This window comes from Geotrypetes seraphini, chromosome 11, assembly GCF_902459505.1.
Source record: "Geotrypetes seraphini chromosome 11, aGeoSer1.1, whole genome shotgun sequence".
Lineage (NCBI taxonomy): Eukaryota > Metazoa > Chordata > Amphibia > Gymnophiona > Dermophiidae > Geotrypetes > Geotrypetes seraphini.
In genome coordinates, this window is record NC_047094.1 from 120,734,450 (window position 1) to 120,758,005 (window position 23,556).

The window sequence follows — 23,556 nt, forward strand, 5'->3', positions numbered from 1 at the left end:
GTCAGAAGCAAAGTAAAAAAATGGCTTAGAGATGACATGCATCCTGCTGAATTTCAGCCTGTTACAGAAAGTTAAAAGTATAATAAACTATTTTTTTGTTTACAGAAACCCAGAAACAATCTATAGAAATTCTTTGTGCTATCAAACATACATAAGCACAGATGAAGCACAATTTTGTACAACACAGACAGGTGGAGGACCAGAAAAATGGAATGAGGAAAATGGGCAAGTGGGATCAGGTTAACTCACTGTCTCTCAAACTGTGCGCCCTGAAGAGATTCCAGGCGTGCCACGAGAGATTCCAAAATGTTACTTTATTTTTTAAAATTCCCTTTGTAAGTATACACTAAAATAGATGACATGGATGTTGCATACGCAAAAGTCTGTCAATGTTATGAGCGTCTGCGTGCGTAAGGATACAACTGCCCAGACAAGCATCATTCTTTGACATGATTGGTCCTTGAAAACTAACGGCAAGTAATTTTAGTTTTATTTTTCTGCAGTAGTTATCCTAACTTGAGAAACAAAGCAACCAAGGCATTGTTACCGTTTGGATCTTGACGTTAGTTTTCAAGGACCAATCGCATCAAAGAATAATGTTCATCTGGGCAGTTGTATCCTTACGCACACACAGATAACCATCGACAGACTTGCGTATGCAACGTACATGTCATCTATTCTAGTGCATACTTATGAAGGGAATTTTTTAAAATAAAGTAAAATTCTTGAATCTCTCGTGACACACCTGGAATCTCTTTGGGGTACACCACTGTCCCGTGGCACACAGTTTGAGAGACACCGCCTTACGGTAAAGTAGGCATTTTTCTGTTCCTGGAGGGCTCACGATTACCAAGAGCTAAAAGTGTGATTTCAGCCTGCATTTGAGCCTCTGTTCTGTATAGATGTCTCTGTGGCCATTTTGTAAGAATGCTGCTCTGTATACAGATGTCTACGTCCCTCGTTTTCCCACATTCAAAATTTGGATGGTTGTTTGTAACGTGGATGTTCATGCTGAATGTTCCCAGCGCATGGATGTCGCTCTCATGCATTTTCGATCAGGTTGTATCCTATTCAAAAATACATGTGGAATGGACGTCCATTTGAAAAAGCTCCCCATATAACACAATTTTGGATTTGTTGTAAAAGTAACTTAAAAAGAAAGAAAGAAAGAAAAAAAAAAAAGCTAATTCTGAAAAGGATAAAAACAAGACTCTGCTTGAAAACACTCCCAGTAAGGGATTTTAATTATTTTGAACAAATAAGGCAAAATGTGTGACAAACAACGGGTGAAGAATGAAAACTTCATTATGTACTCATACTGTTAACAAAATACACAGACAAGCTCATACATATACAAACCACTGATCAAAGCCTATATATACAAAGAGTAAGCTCTTACAAAACAGCATTTCACACCAGCACTTCTGCCAGCTTGAGCAATATCCGACACAAAAAGTTAAACTTACAGACTTCACATTACATTATTAAATCTCACATCACTGACATTATCAAAGTCTCCTTACAGATCTAACAAGGTAAGAGCTACTAAAACACACTTTCAGAAAAGAGAAAGGCTGTGAACCCAGAGAGTACAAAAATACAAATTTAAACATTAAAAAAACAACCTCAAAGAGATTCAACTGTAAGCATGAATTCAGCTCACAAACCTCCTGCTCTTGATTTTAAGGCCCCCCAAATAAAATTTAAGATGACTTATCTGAATGCATCTTAAGTCACTGGCCCGATTGTTAAAATTCTAATTTTGCATTTTAAGGCTGGACCCACTTTGTAGGTACAAGTACAATGTTCACATTATAGGTATCTAAAGAGCTGCTATTTCCTCGGTGGTTTGGTGATATAAAAATAAACAGTACCTATCTTTTTTTCTTTTTTTTTTAAGCTTTTATCAGTATTTTACTATGAAATTCAACTGACCTAAAAAGTGGCATTTAACTGGGGTTCACTGGCGACACAACTGATAGCTGACAAGAGCATGAGCTCACTGAAGGGGGAGAAAAAAAATCTCATATTGCACTTTTGTTGACCATTAATTTAGAGGTGGAAAATAGGTTCAAACACCTTGGGCGTCAAAATGTAAAAGGGTTTAGCAAGCCAGGAGGGGCTCCTACCTAGTAAAACATTGATAAATTGTCAATTCAGCAATATTCAATGGCGTCTACTGTAAGTCAGTAGTGATACTGAATATTGCCTCTGACCGATCAGTATCGGGACAATCCAGGGGTGGGGCTTGAGTGGAGCTAATATTTAACTGGTTACTGGTAATATTCAGTTATGTAAGACAATAAAAGTTAGAACAGCAAAAAAGTAGTCTTAGCTCTGAGGCCTCTTTACCAAAGGGTGCTAAAGCCCTAATGTATGCTTGGCTAGCGCTCTGCAGTATTTTTCCATTTTCTTATGATCTAATCTAATCTAATCCTTAGGTTTGTATACCGCATCATCTCCACGTTCGTAGAGCTCGACGCGGTTTACAGTAGGAGAAATAGGAAGGAACTACAACAGAGGGTTAGAGGTAGAAGTGTGAAGAAAATTTAGAGGACATGGGATGCCAAGATATAAGAGTTTCCTTGATTCCTAAATTGAAGGGAGACTTACATTTTTTGAGAAAAGCCAGGTTTTCAGATGTTTGCGGAAAACTTGGAGAGAGCTCAAGTTCCGAAGAGGGGAGGTAAGGTTGTTCCAGAGCTCAGTGATTTTGAAGGGGAGAGAGGTCCCTAGCTTTCCTGTGTGGGAAATGCCTTTTAGCGAGGGGAAGGATAGTTTTAATTTCTGGGAGGATCTGGTGGTATTAGGGTTTGAGGAATTCCAAGAAAGAGGGATAAAGGGAGGGAGGATACCATATAGGATTTTGAAAGTTAAACAGGCGTATTTATAGTGGACCCTGGCGATTATCGGAAGCCAGTGGAGCTTGTCCAGAAGCACTCTAATTTTTTTTTTTTTTTGGGGGGGAGAAGAGGGAAGGTATGGCATGGTAAAAAAAATAGGCATGCTTGAGTTAACCAACTAGTTGGTTCTGATTAGTGCATGCACTAACTGGTTAATGCAGAAGATGACGCACGCCGACATTAAACAGAAAATTTAACTTTTCCTCTAAAAAATAGGTAGAAAGTTAAGTTTCCTCTATAATGGGGGGGGGGTTACAACCCTCCAAAACCACCCCCCAATGGCAGCGCCAACACTATTAAGTAAACTGGAGGGGTTCCCCCTACGCCCCCCCATCAGAGCCCTTTAAAATAAGCTTTTAGGGAGGCGCACTGAAGTTCTTGCGCTCAATTGTCCGCTCTGAAATGTCGGCGCGTTTGTCCCACACGCTTACGACTATGAACCAATGCAGAATTAACAAGGTAGAACTTCTGAGTTCATTTTTTGGGAAGGTCTTGTACACTAATGAAAGAATTAGTACTAAACCTGAAAAAAAAAACAAACCCCAAAAAAACCCCACCCCACACTTTTACTGCAGTGTTAAAAATTGGTTTAGCTCATGGGGAAATCCTGCATTAAAGTGCGTTAAGCCCTCTTTAAAAACATTTTCTCTCTCATTAAGTGCACAGAGATTTGAATGCTGGTCGGTATGCGATTAGCCTACCTGGATATTCAACGCTGATAACTAGACATGGCCCAGTATGGAATACCTGGGCCCAGTTCAGCCCGCAGCTGTAAGGGGTTTAAAAACATTGACCCCCCCCTCTATTGTCATACCAGTAAACTTAGGAGAAATGACATCAAGCATGAGAGGCAACTTAAACAGCTCTTTGCAAGGACTGAATTAGGTAACACTGAGAGGTAAATGGCCAAGAGACTAAGGGGTCCCTTTATCAAGCTGTGGTAGAGGTTTAACGCCCGTAATACCGCACGTTAAACCGCCTGCCGCGCTAGCCCCTAACGCCTGCATTGAGCAGGCGTTAAGTTTTTTAGCCGGCCGCGGAGGTTAGCGCGTGATGAAATGTCCGACGCGCTAACCCCGCTAGCGCAGCTTGATAAAAGGACCCTTAAGCATTTTAATCACGGATTCAACAGCATGAAAAATGAATCTACCCAGGCTTGTGTAATTTTCTGGTATAGCTGCTTTACAACCTAACCAGGTGGATTCACACAAAAATCGACTAGCAATATAATTTTAACTGTAATAGTTTAACGTACCAAAAAAACACCCTTAATGCTCAAGATTCAATATCAGATCACCTTCAAAAGGGAGAAAAGACCTCAGTGTCTAGGGGTACACTAAAAGGGCTACCCACATAGACAAACTGATCTCAAATGGAACTTAATTTAGGGTGCTTCCAGGAGTGGAAGCGGGTGAATCGACGCTCAAATCCCCGAAGAAGCTTTTTAGCGAAACGGGGAGCCCTGTTGGATTTGATGGAGACGGGCTAGCAGTTGGATCCTTCAAGCTGATCCCTTTTTGGAGCCGGTTTTTGCCTGCGTTTAAGTCTCAAGTTTCTACCAGTATCAATGAACTGAAGACAGCGAATTTCAGATAAACTGGATTTTCTGATTTGGGAGCTAAGATTTATAAGACTGTTTTTTGGAATTAGCTCATGTTATAAATTGTTACCTTATCGCGTCTTCTTTCTTTTGGGAGTTTTTCTGACCAAGGATGTGTCTTCTGGTCTCAAGTTCCATTTGAGATCAGTTTGTCTATGTGGGTAGCCCTTTTAGTGTACCCCTAGACACTGAGGTCTTTTCTCCCTTTTGAAGGTGATCTGATATTGAATCTTGAGCATTAAGGGTGTTTTTTTTGTGCATTTGGATTTATTTGACATCCTTCTTGATTTATATTTATAGTTTAACGTACAACAGATTTCTTTGCAACAAATACTTCACTAAAACTGAAATTCTGGTCCCCAAAATAACTCTTGTGTATACAACATGCCATCCTGCAATAACAAATGCAATACTTTTTGATCCTAACTTTTGTTATACAGAGGGACCCGTTTCACTGCACGTTTTCTTTTTTTAGTTATAGTTTTTGGAACATCTCGCGTCCTTACTGAAGAATGTTCAAAGACCTGATTTACTAAAAATTCTCCCATTCTGTCTCATCAGGAAATTGGTGTAATAAATAAGGTTTCAAATATGTATGAATCAAAGTGTTAGTACTAAAGTAAGACAGCCACAAAAATACTGAATAAAGGAGATGGTTAAGAATTTGAATAAAACCAGATTCCCATTAGGTCCTTCCTGTAGGTATTATATACTGTAAACTGGCTAATTTTGACTATCAAATGCACCACAGCAATGATTCCAAAACTTGTCCTGGGGGACTGGATTTTTGGGATATCCAAAATATATATGAGGTAAATTTGTAAATATAGGGCTTACATGCAAGTCTCCCATAAATATTCATCGCGGCTATCGTGAAACAGACTGACTGGGGTTCTCCCAGGCCAAGTCTGGGAACTACTGCACTATAATATGGTGCAATTAATTTCAAATCTGAACAGTGCCGATCAACTGTACACAGTCATACTCTGAAAGACCTCTATAAGTGAACAGAACTGAAAAGATGATCAAGACAAAATGTACTCAACCACAAGGAAAACATCAAACTATGAAATGTAACAGACACCATTATAGATGAAAAGTTGACATGCCCTTGCAAACAGTTTCTGTAGTTAAATAATTTACATAAATGTTTAATCACTGCCGCAAATGGTACTTGTGGCTTTTTGCTATATATAGTTTGCCAGCAATTAAAGATATTTGGTGCATGGTTCTTTTATTTCTGCAAACATTTAGTCATGGGATTTAGTGAAATACAAATACAAAAATGCACAGATAAATTTTGCCTATTAAAATAAGAGGTATTCTCCATTTTATGCCCACGATCTTTTCAATGCTTCTGTTCACTGAAAAATAACTGCAATCCAACTTGGAAGACATATACGTATGTGTCTTAGAAGTTACCAAGCAGTCTTTAGACCGATACATTAAGCTTCATATCAACCCCTGCTGGACCAAGGTATACATATCAAATCTGCTATGCTTGCCTTTCAGTTATAGAGTAAGAAGTCAACTTTTCCATGGACCCAGTTTTAAAGAGAATATACACTTACGGCCAGATTCAGTAAATAGAGTCCAAAGGCAGATGCTGGAAAAATTTGGGCTAACTAGTATTTTATAAAAGGACATTTTGCACTAAAGGCCAGATTCTGGAAACGGCGTCCCGATTGTAGACAGCGGTAGGCATACTACTGCCGTCTAACAGACACAATCAGGATATACTTTTTTTAAAAAAATCTATGCAGTGAAGGATGCCTACAATGTAGGCATTTGACTTGTGCCTATGGAGAAATCTAGGCACACCTATGGACACCTAAGATTGGCATAGGCGTGGCTTATGCCGGAAAGTGGCATCCCTGGTACAGCTTAATGCTCAAACGTGGAGAAGTTTGTGGAGAGGTGGCCTTAGGCATCCATAGGCATGTCTAGGTGCTTCTGCAGGTGTGAATCAGATGCCTTAAATGTAGGCCTGTAAAATACTGGCCTACATTCAAGCAATTCTGGAGGATGCAGCGCCTACCGATGACCGACATGTGGTAGGCCCCCGTTTTGCAGGCGCCTATTGCGGTAGGTGCTGACTCCATAATCAGGGCTAAGTGCCCTTTATAGAATCCTAGCTTAGCACAGATTTTGTGCCTAAATTTAGGCACCTGCTAAAACCTGGTCTAAATGTTGGTGCCTATTTCTCGGAAGTTGAGGACGTACATGACAGTATTCTATAACATTGTGCTCCACTTCTAGGAATGCCGCCTGATGCACCCAGAAACCGCAGACGTTACAGAATAGCAACTAGAGCAGATGTGTGCGCAAATCCAAATTGCTGATGCTTCATTAACTAATTAATTTCCACGCACCCTGGATGCCCAGCTTTGGAACCGGGAATTACTATCTTGACAATGGCAAACAATAAGCAAGGCCACAGTTCTTCATCTAGAGCAGTGAAAAGAAGTATAGCAATATTGTTTTCTAGATGTCCAAGTGATCATTAAAAAGTCAGATTAACTGACCTCATTGTTAGGTGGGGATAGGAATGCTGAGCCAATAGTGGTCATGGCCCCTCTGAGGTAAGATGGTGCAGGCACTGCTCAAAGTGACAATGTTAAGATAACACAGGTCTTTAAGGAGGTCTCTTAACTCTTATGAGATGCATGGTCAAGAAAGCGGGAAAGATGAGATAGGGAAAGAAAAGCGAGAAAGCTCAGAAATGAAATTCTGTGCAGTGCACAAAGGTTTGAGGAGGATGTGCTGCATAAGTCTTCATTCTCCCATCCTCGCATAGGCCTGAACCGAAGCCAGCAAAATGCACTGTATGAAGCTGTGGCTGACGACTAAAATGGCAGAGGATGAAAAGCAGCAACAGAAAGCGACAGGCCTTCATCGAGGAACAAACACTAGCACCCTAAAAGAATGGCCAATTCCATATGTTTAAGGTTTCTATTTACTGGGGCGGCTGTTTACATAGAATTGACAAAATGAAGTGCACAAAGTTAATATCATTTATATCGCCCTGACATAATTTTAAGAAAAACAAAAAAGATCAAACCAAAAAAAAACAACTTATTTTAGATGACAACATAAAAGTGAACCGAAGTCTCAGTTAAAGCGCTTTTGTCAGCGCACGTTCATCAGAAAAAGTTGACTCGTTTGCTAAAAGCCTTGTTCAATAAATACAAGGATGTTCTTCACATAAGGGAGAGCCGCCTACCATCCAGATGTAATGGAACTAAGCCTACCTTTTAAAGGAAGCATACATTTTACGCCCATTGCTATCAGAACTGCATCATTATTAATTCAAACACACTTATAAGGGTCCTTTTACTAAGGCACGCTAGTGCATCTTAGTGCGCGCTGCGTGCCAACACATCCATTATATCCTATGGACGCGTTAGCATGCGCTAAGACGCACTAGTGCACCTTAGTATAAAGACCCCATAATATTAAAACTGTAAAAAACAAACGAGGGTAGAGCTCCACAGAAGGTGAAGGGTAAAATGCATCTGTCTAAGGCTATCATGTGAAAAAATACTGCTTTGAGGATGGCATCAACTGAACTGACGAGACGTCTACCTTTGTGCCATTTTAAAACTTCACATCTTAAAAATGGATTGTATTTACAGACATGAGTATTTAAAAACATATTTAAAATTGAGTTTTTGTAACATCTCAATGTTTGTATACAGCATTTCCTTCTGACTGGCTTATAATGTTTTACTCTTTTGCAGTACCTTACTTGAAGCAACTAAATGGTACGTTTTTACAATCAACTACAGCAGTTGTACAATTCTACCCAACAATGAAAAATGTGTTAAAAATATAGATTTTGTTGGGATGCTGCCAATGTTATTAGCATATTCCAAAATGTTTCTCCGATTACGACTAGGACGCAGGCAAAACAGTTAAACAATTTGCTCATATATTTTAATACTATTAACCTGGAACACCCATGGATCAGTTTTTTTCTGCTCCATCATTCCTGAGTTTGCCAAAAACAAAAAACAAAACAACAATGGAAAAGTAATGCAAAATAATTCTGTCAAAATAACTATTTCAATAGAAATAAATTTGTTGTACAGCTGATGGTTTCTCAAGATCAGTGCCTTCTCTCAAGAGATCACTTTAGAAGTTCTGCTGCCGGCGTTTCTTGGCTTCAATGGCATGGAGTATGGGCTGCCTTTTTGACTGATACTTTTGCCGGATCTCTTCAATCTCCTGTTCCATCATGGGATCTAGAGCCGAGAGCCTCCTCTGGAGCTCCTCCACACTCCAGTTCTTTAACTAAAACACAAACAAAAATACAATAGTATCAGCAAAGATTATGCCTGGAATTTTGACTGATTTTGTATGTGTGTATTGTTCCCTGCCTAGATTTGTAGATAGGCGGGTTATAAATAATTTTACATTAAAAAAAAAACCAGAGTGTTGCAAAGAAGTGACTTACAAGTACATTCACTCTGCAGCTCCTCAATATCTGTCTTCTCATCTCTCCCTATACTCCTCCCTGGGAACTCTATTCATCAGGCAAGTCTCTCTTATCTATATTTTGTGGAAATTACACAGTATAAGATATCACTTCGACATTGCATCGTTTAAATTACTGGTACAGCATTCATGGGATGGTCCATTTCCTTTGAAATGGCAGGAACAGGCCTTTCGGTTTCTAGGTGTGCAGTTAACTCCTTTCACCTCAGCTCTGAAAACGATCAACTTAGAATATTTGCTGACCTATACCAAACACCGTTTTAAAAGTTGGAAATTTTGTCCTTTATCAGTACATGGTCGGATCCAGCTTTTCCAACATGGTTGTGTTTCCTAAATGGCTCTGTCTAGCAACTTTTGCCGATTCGGCTGCTGAAAAAGGATTTGAGGGCACTATATAAGATTCTTTCAACTTTCATATGGGAGGGGAGGGGGGGTAAGAAGCCTCATATGTTGTTTCGTTTCTTATTGGGCGCCTGGCAGCATGAAAGGATGGGGATCCCGGATGTCCAGAAGTATAATCAAGCCTGCTTACTCCGTTATCTTGGAGATTGGGCCAATCGGTCTTTACTTGTTTTGATTATGAAGCCGCTTATCATCCCTGGCATCTTTCTTCACTTTTACATGCTTCTCACTACTCTCTTCCTCCTCATTTCCGGACCAGTGTGTTATTCAATTCTTTGCGAGATGTATGGTAGGTGGTGGTGAGATTGCTTGATGGCCTGCGGGTGATATCAGACCAGTTACCTATTCAAGGGAATTTGTACTTTCCCCCCGGTAGAGACAATGCAAGTTTTGGGCAGTGGGTGCAGTTGGGTTTAATTTTCTTTTCCCATGCATTACAAGTCGATGGATTGCTGGAACCATGGCGGATATTTTGTCAGAGGGATGGAATTGTTGGAGGGGATTATTTTGCCTATCTCCAGCTACAACATTATATTTGGTTGTTGGATACAAGGGCTCTTGCTTTGCAGTTGGGTGTGAAATTGCATTCTTTCTTCGAGCGATCAGAGGTGGTGGGTTTCTCAGTGTCTTGGCTTTATGAGGAATTGCAGGCTCGTTCCGTAGTGGAAATCATGGGAGGGCTTACGTGCAAAATGGAGCCTGGAGTTGGGGTTTTCCCCAGAGGATTTGGATCTTGGTAGTCTTATTAAACAAATCCCCACTTTATCTGTGAGTGTGGCGTTGCGGGAGTGTCAGGGGGATGTCCACCGATGGATCAAACACTGGCTGGCAGGCAGGAAACAGAGGGTTGGAGTAAAGGGCCATTACTCAGACTGGCAATGGGTCACGAGCGGAGTTCCACAGGGGTCGGTGCTGGGACCGCTACTGTTCAATATATTTATCAACGACCTGGAGACGGGGACGAAAGGTGAGGTTATTAAATTTGCTGATGACACCAAACTCTGCAGCAGGGTTAGAAACACGGAAGACTGCGAAGACCTGCAACCTAACGAGACTGGAAGAGTGGGCAAAAAAGTGGCAGATGAGTTTTAACATAGAGAAATGCAAGGTCATGCATGTAGGGAAAAAGAACCCGATGTTCAGCTACAAAATGGGAGGATCACTGCTAGGGGTGAGCAACCTTGAAAGAGACCTGGGGGTGATGGTGGACACAACATTGAAAGCATCAGCACAATGTGCGACAGCCTCAAAGAAAGCGAACAGAATGTTGGGTATCATTAAAAAGGGTATCACGACCAGGACGAAGGAAGTCATCATGCTGCTATATCTTGCAATGGTGCACCCACATCTGGAGTACTGTGTCCAGTACTGGTCGCCGTACCTCAAGAAGGACATGGCAGTACTTGAGGGGGTCCAGAGGAAAGAAACTAAATTGGTAAATGGTAAGGAAAACTTTTCATACGCTGACAGGTTGAAAATGCTGGGGCTGTTTTCCCTGGAAAAGCGGAGACTTAGAGGAGACATGATAGAAACCTTCAAAATCCTGAGGGGCATAGAGAAGGTGGACAGGGACAGATTCTTCAGACTGTGGGGAACCACAAGTACAAGGGGTCACTCGGAGAAATTGAGAGGGGACAGGTTTAGAACAAATGCGAGGAAGTTCTTTTTTATCCAGAGGGTGGTGGACACATGGAACGCGCTTCCGGAGGTTGTGATAGGCCAGAGCACACTACAGGGTTTCAAGGAAGGTTGATAGGTTCCTAAAGGATGAGGGGATTGAGGGTTACAAATAGATGTAGAGGTAGGTTACAGAAATGGTCAGGAACCACTTCACAGGTCACAGACCTGATGGGCCGCCGCGGGAGCGGACCGCTGTGCGCGATGGACCTCTGGTCTGACCCAGTGGTGGCAACTTCTTATGTTCTTATACATCAGGCTTATTTCACCCAGGAATGTCTCTTTAAAGCGGGTTTTGCTGATTCGCCAGATTGTGAGAAATGTGGGCAAGGGGTGAAGACATTTTTCATGCTTTTTGGAGCTGTTCTGTAGTGCGAGGTTCTGGTGGAGTGTAGTCCGTTATTTGGAGGGTCTTTTGGGTTTAACTTTGGTATTTTCTCCAGCTGGATTTCTATTAGATAAGTATGAGGTTTTTTTGTCTACCTAATCGTTTTCATCAGCTTTTGATTCGGAAGGCAGGGATGTTGGCTAAAAGGGTGATCCTACAGGTTTGGACTGCTGCTGACCCACCTTCCTTTTGGGTTTGGCAGAATCATCTACATGCTCTCATGTTGATGGAAAGGGAACAGATGTGTACTTCTTTTAAACAGAAAAAATGGTTTTTTTTTTGAGAAACTGGGGGCCATATTTATATTCTTTGCCACATAGAGCTAGAAGTCTAGTGCTCAACTCTTTTTGATCTTTGATGGTATGATTGGCGGCTTGCGTCCGCCTTGACCAGGGTTGAGGGATTCCTTCCACCTGGCTTCTTGAGAAGCGGAAATCAAAAATTTCCACGGCTAAATCTCAGAAAACCGAGATATGCCACAACATCCATAATTGATATGTTGTATATCTTAAGCATTAGCTGTAATCTGTCATCTTCTAGTCATATCAGAAGTAAGACAAACCAGCGGCATTTAATAGTTCATCCATTTTTTATCCATAATAGTGCAGAGTTACTAGCATGCCCCGACGGGACCCGTTTCGCCCAGACAGGACTTTCTCAAGGGTTCACAGTAGGCGCTCTTTCTTTGGCGTCCTCACATTTCAGGAGCTGGAGGTGGAGTTTTGTTTTGTCAAGGTTTGAATAATCTCACTTTCATCTTCATTTGGTGCTGAGTGATTCCTTCCACCTGGCCCAGGTTCGGGGCTGTCACTGTGGAGGAGGTGGAGTTTTTTATCCCCTCTTTCTTCTTTTCTTTCTGTCTTTTAATTTGTTTGTTTGAGTCTGTGGTTTCTGTGATTCTCCCTTGCCTTTCCTCAAGGACTGGGGTCTCTAAGGAACAAGGGCTTTGGCTAGTTCTCATTTGTTGTAGCATATACCCCCTTTTATTAAACTGCGATAGCAGTTTTTAGCGCGGGGAGCCGCAATGAATGTCCCACGCTGTTCCTGACGCTCATAGAGCTCCTATGAGCGTCGGGAGCAGCACACAGCATTCAGCGTGGCTCCCGGCGATAAAAACCGCTGGGCTAAGTGTATAGTCCTCGATGGAAACGTGTTTAACTTGCTTTTTTTTAACCAACTTTTCAAACCACCCTCGTATTTTGCAGAGAAATAATTGTTACATGAACATGCTGCTTTTAAAAGATTCACCAAGAATCTGGCTGGTCCAGCATATCTACGATAAAATCTGTTCTGTAAAAAATTGAATAAATATAATACTGTCACACTGAACTTTTTTTTTACATTATGTGCTCATGACAAGAAAGCACGCTCTCTCTCACGCACTCATTCTACTGAATAGGACAGTTTGAAAACACCTGTAACAATATACCCACTATCTGCGAAATATTTAATTGAAGAGGTGCCTCAGAGTCTCCTTTCTATAAGGATCAATGAATGTCAGGCTACATATAGTAATTGCTTCCAGGAACTTCAATTTCAATGCTCAACTTACAACAATTCACCTTGAAAACAGACATGAGTAAATCTACCTAAACACGATTACAGCAAAACCAGCCATCCTTATTTGAAGGGTCACAACATATCTATATTGCATTAGAACTACTGCATTAGGAACCCAAAGTGGGAATGAAAGGAGTGCCTGGAGCCTATTTGCTATAGTCACTGTTGAAAATGCAGAAATAGGAAAGAAATGAGCAGGGACGGTACCTCACAGTTAACAGAATGGTTACTTAGTTAACTGTTAGTGCAGCAAATGTGGTACACTTATTCCTACCTGAACAGGTGTAACCAACTGAACCTCATTACCTGCAATGCACTTACCCCCCCCCCAATTCTATGTTGTGTCCAAAATTGGGCACAGATATTGGGTGCGGATCCAAGAAGTGCACCCTGCTAAAATCAGCTAACAAGCCAATTTGTACCAATAATAAACAGAACCACTCGATTAAATAAATGGCAGCCCTATAGAGATTTTTAAATATTGTTTCATATGCTCTCTCTCAAGTTTGCTAAAATACATCAAATTAGTAATGCTCTCTCTGCAACAGCCATTCCTATATTCATTTTATGTATTTATTAAGATTCATATGCCTCCTCTGGCACTATGCCACATCACTCTCCATCATCGGAATTTGAGGCATTTGGAACAGAAAATGGACACAACATCTCTTTCCTCTTAGAAACTATGTTTTCTGCAGGAAAGTATCCAAATAAGTGAGGCACCCAGGAAAGATATTTAGGATATTCCTTTACAACAGCAATTCTCAACCTGTGGGTCGTGACCCCTTTGGGGGGTCGATTGGTCGAACAACCCTTTCACAGGGGTCGCCTAAGACCTTCGGAAAACACATACTTCTCGATGGTCTTAGGCAGTGTTATTCAACCGCCAATCCGCAGAAATTTTCTGCCTGTCCACAGGGCCGGCACGTCCATCGGGCCCAAGACAACGTTCTTCAGCCGCCAGTCAATCAACGTAGCGTCTTTGGGCCGGCTCCCTGAGTGCTGCAGTGCACAAAGCTGTGGGAAAAGGCTCCTACACGCGGCCTGTGCCTGAACGGAAGCTGCCTCTCTGACATTGTAACGTCAGAGGGAAGGCTTCCAGATGAGTCGCGGGATGCGCGCAAGGAGCCGCTGCCCACAGCTTTGTGCAATGCAGCACTCAGGGAGCTGGCCCGAAGATGCTGCGTTGATTGCACAGTGGACCGGCCCAAAGATAACACCGGGAGGCAGGCCAGAAGTCAAGGCACATGGAGAGAGAGAGAGAGAGAGAGAGAGAGAGAGAGACAACAACAGTAGGGGAAATGCTTTTATTTAGTGATTGATTTGTCTGGTTTTTTTTATTTAGTGATTGATTTGTCTGTTCAGGAAGAAATGCATTTGTTTCTTTTCCTTTGGGATTGTACTGCTTGCAGAGTCTTGCATCTTAGGGTTTGTTTGTAAATATTAGGACTTTTAGTTTTTGGTCCTGCATTTGCAATGGGGTTATCTGTTTTCTAGTAGGAATGAATGTTAAAAAGCATACAGTATGCTTTGTGTATTTTAATTTTGTGGTTAACCATTATGTGTTGTTAATACAATTATATTGTGTGTATATATGAAAAATGAATGGAAAAAATGGTGTTACAATTAGTACTATTATGGGGCGGGGTCTGGGTGGAGATGGGCACAACTTAGTCCAGTGTTTTTCAACTGCCGGTCCGCGGACCGGTGCCAGTCCACAAAATAATTATTATATTTCTGCCGATCCATAGGTGTCAAAAGATTGAAGAACACTGGTCTTAGGAACCGAGACACCACTCCGCCCACATGCAGATACGCCCACATACATTTATTTGCAATTAGAAATAAATATTTCACAATATATAATTACATATTGTTTTTGTGATTAATCACTATGCTTTAATTATGTTCAATTTGTAACAATGAAAATATATCCTGCATATTTACATTATGATTCATAACAGTAGCAAAATAATAGTTATGAAGTAGCAACGAAAATAATTTTATAATTGGGGGTCACCACAACATGAGGAACTGTATTAAAGGGTCGTGGCTTTAGGAAGGTTGAGAACCACTGCTCTACAATAACCAACAATCCAATTGCATAAATAATAGCAATGATAAAAAATAGCAATGGATATAACTAGGAGCTACAATATAATAATAATTTTATTCTTATATACCGCCAAAGCCGTGGTAGTTCGAAGTGGTTTACAACAAAGAAGAGCTGGACAATCAGCGAATATAGGTACAATGTAAAGTCATCAAAATACAGGAGAGCATGATACCGAGGTTAGGCATAAGAGATCTTGGGAAACAAATTCGGTTAGAGTTGAAGAGATAAGGCTTAAGAGGTTACAAATCGGTTAAACAAGTTTGTTTTTACTAGTTTTCTGAAACTTAGGTAGGATGAGGAGTGCACTCCAATAAGTATAAATCAGAACCACTGCTATGAGATTACTCTATGCTGCCCAGAAATATGATCACACCACCACCCTTCTGAAAAATGCTCACTGGTTTCTGGTCAAGCGTCAGCACCCTTACAAAGTATTTCTGCTAATCTTCAAAATTCTTCATTCGGGGGAACTGCCTTATCAAACATCTTATCACTCTGTATGCCCCATCAAGATCTCAGATCTGCCCACCAAAATCAACTCGTAATCCCCGCCTACCATGACACAATATATGAACACATCCACAATTTCAGAGCTCTGGGCCATGAACAGATAGGTTTATACCTTTGATAATCTTCTGTTAGTCCCTGTAGGATTCCATATACTAGGTGTTCAATCCCAACCCGCAATCCGAGAGTTGCAGAAATCCACAAGCCTTTCTGAGCACATGCTCCACCCCTTTAGCTTGAGAGCTAGCAAATATATCTAGTTACAATTTTTGCAAGCAATCCGTGCAGAAGTCTTTGCAGTTGTTCTGCTTCTTTTTCTTATTTGTTTCACTTAAAGTTTGTTTTCTCGGTGCCTTGAAACCCCTTCCAGGTGGTCCCCCGTCGAAAGAAAGGACACAATCACGCGGTGCCGGACTGCTGCTTCACAGAGAAACTCTGGTGGATCTGTGGAGCCAGCCTGCTGTGTGCCAACATTTCTAGACTCAGGGTCCCTTCCCCCTAGGAGTCTGTTTGCCGGTGACCTCGTCACGGGTTTCAAGCGCAGGCTGTATGCGTATGGAATGAAACCCACCTGGGTTTCAAGGTGCAGGCTGCCTTTCCTGCCCCCAACCATGTGGACGAGGATCCGTGGAGGCAGAGGTCATAATCAGTGTCTGGCCGGCTGGCAGTCTGAAGATTTCAATTCTGGATCCATTTGGAGTTGTTTCTGAGACAGAAAAACCTTTTCCTCCATTCTAATGCTGTTTAAAACTGCTGACAAGTCTGGCACTGCATACTGTGAGTAAACCTTACCTAACATAAAAACTCACTTCTATACCACAAATACTATTAAGTTCTATGCGGTTCACAAAAGATAGAGATTACAAATGAATACGGCAACAAGATATCTAATTTCCAAAAGATTCAATAAAAAGATGTGTTTTTAAAGCACGTTGAAACTGTTGATAAGAGTTGGAGGACTTAAATAAGTAATTCAGATCCTTAGCCCATAAAGCTTCTTGAAAAGATAACAGATGCTCTTGAAATTTAAGTTTACAACCCCTTAGCAAATGGAAAAGAAAATAATGCATGAGATTTCCTAGAATATTTGGAGTTGGTAATGATAAATGATTCCATGAGATATTCTGGGATGAGGCCTGATAGTACCTTGAAACAAATGCATCCCCCTACTATTCTATTATACATTTACTAGTCGTTAAGCCCGTTACATTAACGGGTGCTAGAATTTATGTCTGTCTGTATTTTTCTTTCTGTCTCTTTCCTCCCTCCATTTCCCTGTGTAGCGCTGTCTCTGCTTTCTTCCTCAGTCTGCACTCTCAAGCTGTAACATTACTGCTTAGCTTTTTCTCCCTGCAAGCATCTCTGCTCTAGCCCCCTGTCCTTCTGTGACTGTCTGTGTGTCTCTCTCTACTTGTGCACTGTTTGTTTGTTTTTTTCAATCTCTCTTTAGCTCCTGATCCCCTCTCACTGACCCTTGCCGACTGCATGTAATTCCGGTTAGGTTTCCATGGCAACCCTGCTCGCGGGTCTGTTCGGTAGGGCCGTTTTTTCGGGTCTGCCGGCGCCGGGTGGGGAAGAGTCCTGGCTCCTTTTTTGGTTTGGGCGCGTGCAGAGGGGCTCAACAGCGCACAACCACCTTTCCTTCCCTCCCTCCATCAGGTGCAGTGCAGCTCCACCAATGTTAAAAGCAGCCGCATCGAAATCAGAGGCCTGCCACTGCCGTAGCACGTTCCCCTCTGCCTTGGTCCCGCCCCTTCTCTGACATATGGGACCGCGGCAGAGGGAACGTGTTACGGTGGCGGCAGGACTCCAATTTCAAAGCAGCTGCTTTTAACATAGGCGTAGCTGAACTGTACCTGATGGAGGAAGGGAAGGAACGGTGGGGCAAATTTCGTCAACGGCAGTCCTTGTGCGGTTCGAGAGAGGGGGGGGGGTGGAGTCGGCGACTTGCAGCTTCGCGTGCCTCCCACCCCCCCTTCCCTCCGGCTCCGCCGCTGATAGTCTCCACCTGCATTGCCCCTGGCGCAGCACTCACCGGCCCGTCGGGCGGGGAACGGAGGAACAGGTTCAGGGCTGCCAGGGGGGAGGAGTGAGTCCGGCTGAGACTGGCAGGAAGAGGAAGGCGGAGCAGGTGAGCCGGCACCGAAAAAAACTTTAAAGAGCCAGCCAGACCGTGAGTGCGAGCTGTTGTAAGTTTGCATGTGCACTCTTGCCGGCCACGGACATACGGATCACGAAAGCACGCGGATTAGAGTGCGCATGCGCCGCCTACGGTTTTATTATATAGATAGTTCTACCCTTCTTACCTCACTATTATGTCTACCTTTTCACAATTCCTCTCTCCCTATACCAAGAATTAGATTGTATGCTGCTTAGGTTTGTCCATTATGCACGATAGTAAATCCAAAATAAACTTGGTAAACAATATATAAGACTATCTCCTGGTTTCTTTAAATGTACAGAGAAGTCAGAACCAAACACTATTTTCAGAAAACTCGAGTGCTGATATTAATCTTTCAAAGGATGAGAGAAATGCATATTTGAACAGCACAATCTTTGCTTTTATCTCAACTTTTAATAATTTAGATAATGCAGTGGCTTAAACACAATGGTCGTCAAAGCAAGCAAGTAGTAGCTCAAGCCCCAAGAACCACAAATTTCAGCCACAGCAAATATTTTAATGGACACTAAGCAGTACTGGAAGAGGGAGACTGTTATATGAAGCAGCTTGTTCATTAAGGAACAGAAGAATTAAGCATACAGTAATCAACTCACATTACACAAAACAAACAAAAAAACATAAAATGAGAATCAGAAGGGTTTGAATGCTCCTGTATCAACAGGCATTTGGCAGCTGTTGACAATGGAAACTCTTTAGTGTGACCAAAACGGGAACAAACAAACAAAAAATTCATGGGGCAGGATTCTTCAATTCATTTTAGATTGTGACAAAGGACAGAAGCCTCTATGCTGGGAAGGAAATGTGTCATCATTTCAAAGTGTGTATCTAGCAATCATGTGTACATGCTGACAGGACAAAAAGCCCAATAGTTTTTTCTTCTAAATTACATTTCCAGATTTTTATATGCAATTAATCAAGTACAATTATTTTGCAATCATGAGAGCCTAACAATAATCATTTCCATTGTATGTATAAACATCTTTGTACAATTTAATGATGGAATGTATCAAAACTGCAAAATCATCTGTACAGAAAAAGGGCAACTGAAGATGTTCTAGCTTTCAAGATCACCAGCCAAGCAATAAAATAGTGGCAACAACTTTTTTTTTTTCTTTTAACCTATCAGTTTTTTACAGCTCCTTTGGGCTTCCAGCTCAGACTGGGACCTAATGTCATGAGGCCTTATTTGCAACTACCAGGGGATTTTTCATTTTATGTTAGGTGCCATAGACTTGAGTTTGAATCCAGGCGACTTGAGTTAAAGATCCAAAAAGAAGGGGGGGATTGCTGGGAGACACCGGACTTGAGAGAGACTTGGGTGTGCTAGTGGATCCATCCATGAAACCATCCGCACAGTGTGCAGCAGCCTCGAAGAAAGCCAACAGGATGCTGGGCATCATCAAGAGGGGCATAACAACCAGGACGCGGGAAGTCATCATGCCGCTGTATCGAGCGATGGTGCGCCCACATCTGGAATACTGCGTTCAATATTGGTCGCCGCACCTCAAGAAGGACATGGCAGTTCTTGAGAGAGTCCAAAGGAGGGCAACGAAACTGGTAAGAGGGCTGGAAAACTGCCCATACGCCGAGAGGCTGGATAAACTGGGGCTCTTCTCTCTGGAAAAGAGGAGGCTATGGGGGGATATGATAGAAACCTTCAAAATACTTAGGGGCATAGAGAGGGTGGACAGGGACAGGTTCTTCAGACTAAAAGGGACGGCAGGTACGAGGGGGCACTCAGAGAAGCTGAAGGGGGATAGGTTCAAATCAAATGCAAGGAAGTTTTTCTTCACCCAAAGGGTCGTGGACACATGGAATGCGCTTCCGGAGGAAGTGATCCGGCAGAGTACAGCACAGGGATTCAAACAGGGATTGGACGGATTCCTGAGGGAAAAGGGGATCGTGGGGTACTGAGGGAGGTGCTGGGGTGTTGCATAAGTATAGACAGCTCACCAGGTCGTGCAGGTGCAAGGCCGGAGGGTTAGGACTTTAATGGGAAGATAGGACTTCGATGAGAAACCTAGGGGGCAAGGGGGCCCCTTCTGGTGATTAAGGCAGGTCATGACCTGTTGGGCCGCCGCGGGGGCGGACTGCTGGGCGGGATGGACCTGTGGTCTGACCCAGCAGAGGCACTGCTTATGTTCTTATGTTATGTTCTTAAGTCGGTCAAGTGCAACTCCGACCAGATCCTTCAGCATCATCCCCATAGTATTTGTCAACGTGTCCATCTTATACTCACACTAATATTAATAATCTTTAACTTTGTTTATACTGGAGGATAAATCACATTTTTTGTATTTGCAGTTTATCTGGTCTACCATGTCCTGAAGCATAGGAGCCAACTTTTCAAAATGACTGGAGATGCTAAGCCCAACTGAAATTACCTATCCCTAGACATAGTCAAATAGTTAATTTATTTTGTATTTTGTGACTCCTGTCCAAGTTTTCCAAGTTTATTAAATGTCTTGATTTATCGCCTATTCACATTTCTAGGCGATGTACAAATTGTTCAAAAATTAATTAATATATCATTTACAATAAAAACAAAAACAAAAAAGAAAAATTAAAAACTTAAATGGGATTTAACTGACAATACTAAAACATAAGGAAAGTTATTTAATTCAATGGTTACATACAGTTATTATATTCAAAAATTCAAGGGAAATACATTAGGAGGGGAAAGGTAAACAATAAATTCAGAGAATTAAGTTGACAAAGAAGAGAGGTTTAGTCATTAACAGACTTAATCATTAAATGCATCTGTAAATAAAAAACTTTTAAGTTGAGCTTTAAATTTTCCTAAATTTTTTTCTTGTCTTAAGTAAAGTGGAAGGTTATTCCAGGACTGAGGGGCTGTTATAGAGAAGATTGATGAAGACTATTTCCCCATCTTTTTTAGTTCTTTTGTCAGAATAGATTAATGGGCATTCAGGGAAAGGAAATTTTCCCAGGATGGAAGGTCAAATAATTTTGATTCATCATGAAAAATGAGATAGGCGATATATCAGATACATCTAACTATAGACCTGTTGCCTCTATTCCTCTTAACTAAAATTATAAAAAGCTGGGTAATGCAACACTTGGAATCCTATTTGGATAAATTTGATGTTAGACGTATCCCAATCAAGTTTCAGGAAGAAGTACAACTCAGAGACAGTTTTATGGTGAAATCTGTTTTTATTAAGAAACAAACTATACAGCTACAAAGAATCAAGGATTAAACTCGGTGATAATCCAGTTTGACTTTAGTGCATTTGATCTACTGTGAGCTTCTATACCACTACTAATGACTAGGTTGTCAATTCAGAGCGGTTTGCATGAGCTTCTGCAGAGGCGTTACAATACAGAGTTACAATACATGGGCTCTATAGAGTTACAGGGATTTCTGTAGTGGTGTTATAATAGAGTCAAGATCGGCATAATCAATCATCCTACTTATGTTACTGGCACATCAATCGTCCTACATATGCATATGTTCATACCAAATCAATCATCCTACCTATATTCACATCTAATTTTAAGTTTACTATTGCTGCTAAGTACACCTCCTAACGAGTTGGGCCTATTCAACTAAATATAGTCTATATACATAAGAAGTTGCCGCTGGGTCAGACTAGCGGTCCATCGTGCCCAGCAGTCTGCTCCTGTGGCGGCCCCCAGGTCATAGACCAGTGCCCTGAGACCAGCCGTACCTGCATACATTCCGGTTCAGCAGGAACTTGTCTAACTTTGTCTTCAATCCCTGGAGGGTGCTTTCCCCTATAACAGCCTGCAGAAGAGCGTTCCAGTTTTCCACCACTCTCTGGGTGAAGAAGAACTTCTTTACGTTTGTATGGAATCTGTCCCCTTTTAACTTTAAAGAGTGCCTTCCTTCTCCCTACCTTGGAGAGGGTGAACAATCTGTCTTTATCTACTAGGTCTATTCCCTTCAGTATCTTGAATGTTTCTATCATGTCCCCTCTCAGTCTCCTCTTTTCAAGGGAGAAGAGGCCCAGTTTCTCTAATCTCTCACTGTACGGCAACTCTTCCAGCCCCTTAACTATTTTAGTTGCTCTTCTTTGGACCCTTTCAAGTAGTATCGTTTCTTTCTTCATGTACGGCGACCAGTGCTGGATGCAGTATTCCAGGTGAGGGCGTACCATGCCTGGTACAGCGGCATGATAACCTTCTCCGATCTGTTTGTGATCCCCTTCTTAATCATTCCTAGCATTCTGTTCACCCTTTTCACCGCTGCTGCTCATTGTGCGGACTGCTTCATTGATTTTACAACCCTCCCAAGTCTCTTTCCCGGGGGTCTCTCCAAGTACCGCCCCGGACATCCTGTATTAAGAACATAAGAACAGAAGAAGTTGCCTCCACTGAGGCAGACCAGAGGTCCATCTCGCCCAGCGGTCCGCTCCCGCGGCGGCCCATCAGGCCCATTGCCTGAGCAGTGGTCCCAGACTATCCCTAAAACTACCTCTACTCCTATCTGTACCCCTCAATTATTTTATCCTCTAGGAACCTATCCAAACCTTCTTTGAAGCCTTGTAACGTGCTCCAGCCTATCACAGCCTTCGGAAGCGCATTCCATGTATCCACCACCCTCTGGGTGAAAAAGAACTTTCTGGCATTTGTTCTAAACCTGCCCCCTTTTAATTTCTCCGAGTGCCCCCTTGTACTTGTGGTTCCCCATAATCTGAAAAATCTGTCCCTGTCTACCCTTTCTATACCCTTCAGGATCTTGAAGGTTTCTATCATGTCTCCTCTAAGTCTCCGCTTTTCCAGGGAGAACAGCCCCATCTTTTTCAGTCTGTCAGTATATGAGAGGTTTTCCATATCCTTTATCAGTTTAGTTGCTCTTCTCTGGACTCCCTCAAGTACCGCCATGTCCTTCTTGAGGTACGGCGACCAGGCCTGGACACAGTATTCCAGATGCGGGCGCACCATTGCACGATACAGCGGCAGGATGACCTCCTTCGTCCTGGTCGTGATACCCTTCTTAATGATACCCAACATTTTGTTTGCTTTTCTTGAGGCTGTGGCGCACTGTGCTGACGCCTTCAGGGTTGTGTCTACCATCACTCCCAGGTCTCTTTCAAGGTTACTTACCCCTAGCAGTGATCCCCCCATTTTGTAGCTGAACATCGGGTTCTTTTTCCCTACATGCATGACCTTGCATTTCCCTATGTTAAAGCTCATTTGCCACTTTTTGGCCCATTCTTCTAGTGTCGTTAGGTCCCTTTGCAGATCTTCGCAGTCTTCCATGGTTTCTACCCTGCGGTAGAGTTTGGTGTCATCCGCAAATTTAATAACTTCGCAGTTTGTTCCCACCTCCAGGTCATTAATAAATATATTGAACAGGAGCGGTCCCAGCACCGACCCCTGCGGAACTCTGCTCGTAACCCATTGCCAGTCTGAGTAATGGCCCTTTACTCCAACCCTCTGTTTCCTGCCTGCCAGCCAGTTTTTGATCCATCGGTGGACCTCCCCTTGCACTCCGTGTTTCCACAGCTTTTTAAGCAGCCTTTCGTGCGGTACCTTGTCGAAGGCTTTTTGAAAGTCAAGGTAAATGATGTCGATGGATTCCCCTTTATCCACCTGGCTGTTTACCCCCTCAAAGAAGTACAATAAGTTTGTGAGGCATGACCTACCCTTGCAGAAGCCGTGCTGACTCGACTTTAGCTGTCCATTGTTTTCTATGTGTTCACAGATGCTGTCCTTAATCAGTGCTTCCATCATCTT

At 42.2% G+C, this 23,556-nt stretch overlaps 1 protein-coding gene across 2 annotated transcripts in view; it reads right to left on the reverse strand.

Annotated features, from left to right (window-relative positions):
• Positions 1 to 2,911: 2,911 nt before the first annotated feature.
• STK4 (serine/threonine kinase 4) overlaps positions 2,912 to 23,556 on the reverse strand; it is a 124,051-nt gene continuing 103,406 nt past the window's right edge. For both annotated transcript variants that reach the window (XM_033962993.1, XM_033962995.1), the window contains exon 11: positions 2,912 to 8,796. In XM_033962993.1, coding sequence (XP_033818884.1) covers positions 8,638 to 8,796 — 159 coding nt within the window. In that variant the 3' untranslated portion in view covers positions 2,912 to 8,637. The remainder of the gene's footprint in view (positions 8,797 to 23,556) is intronic.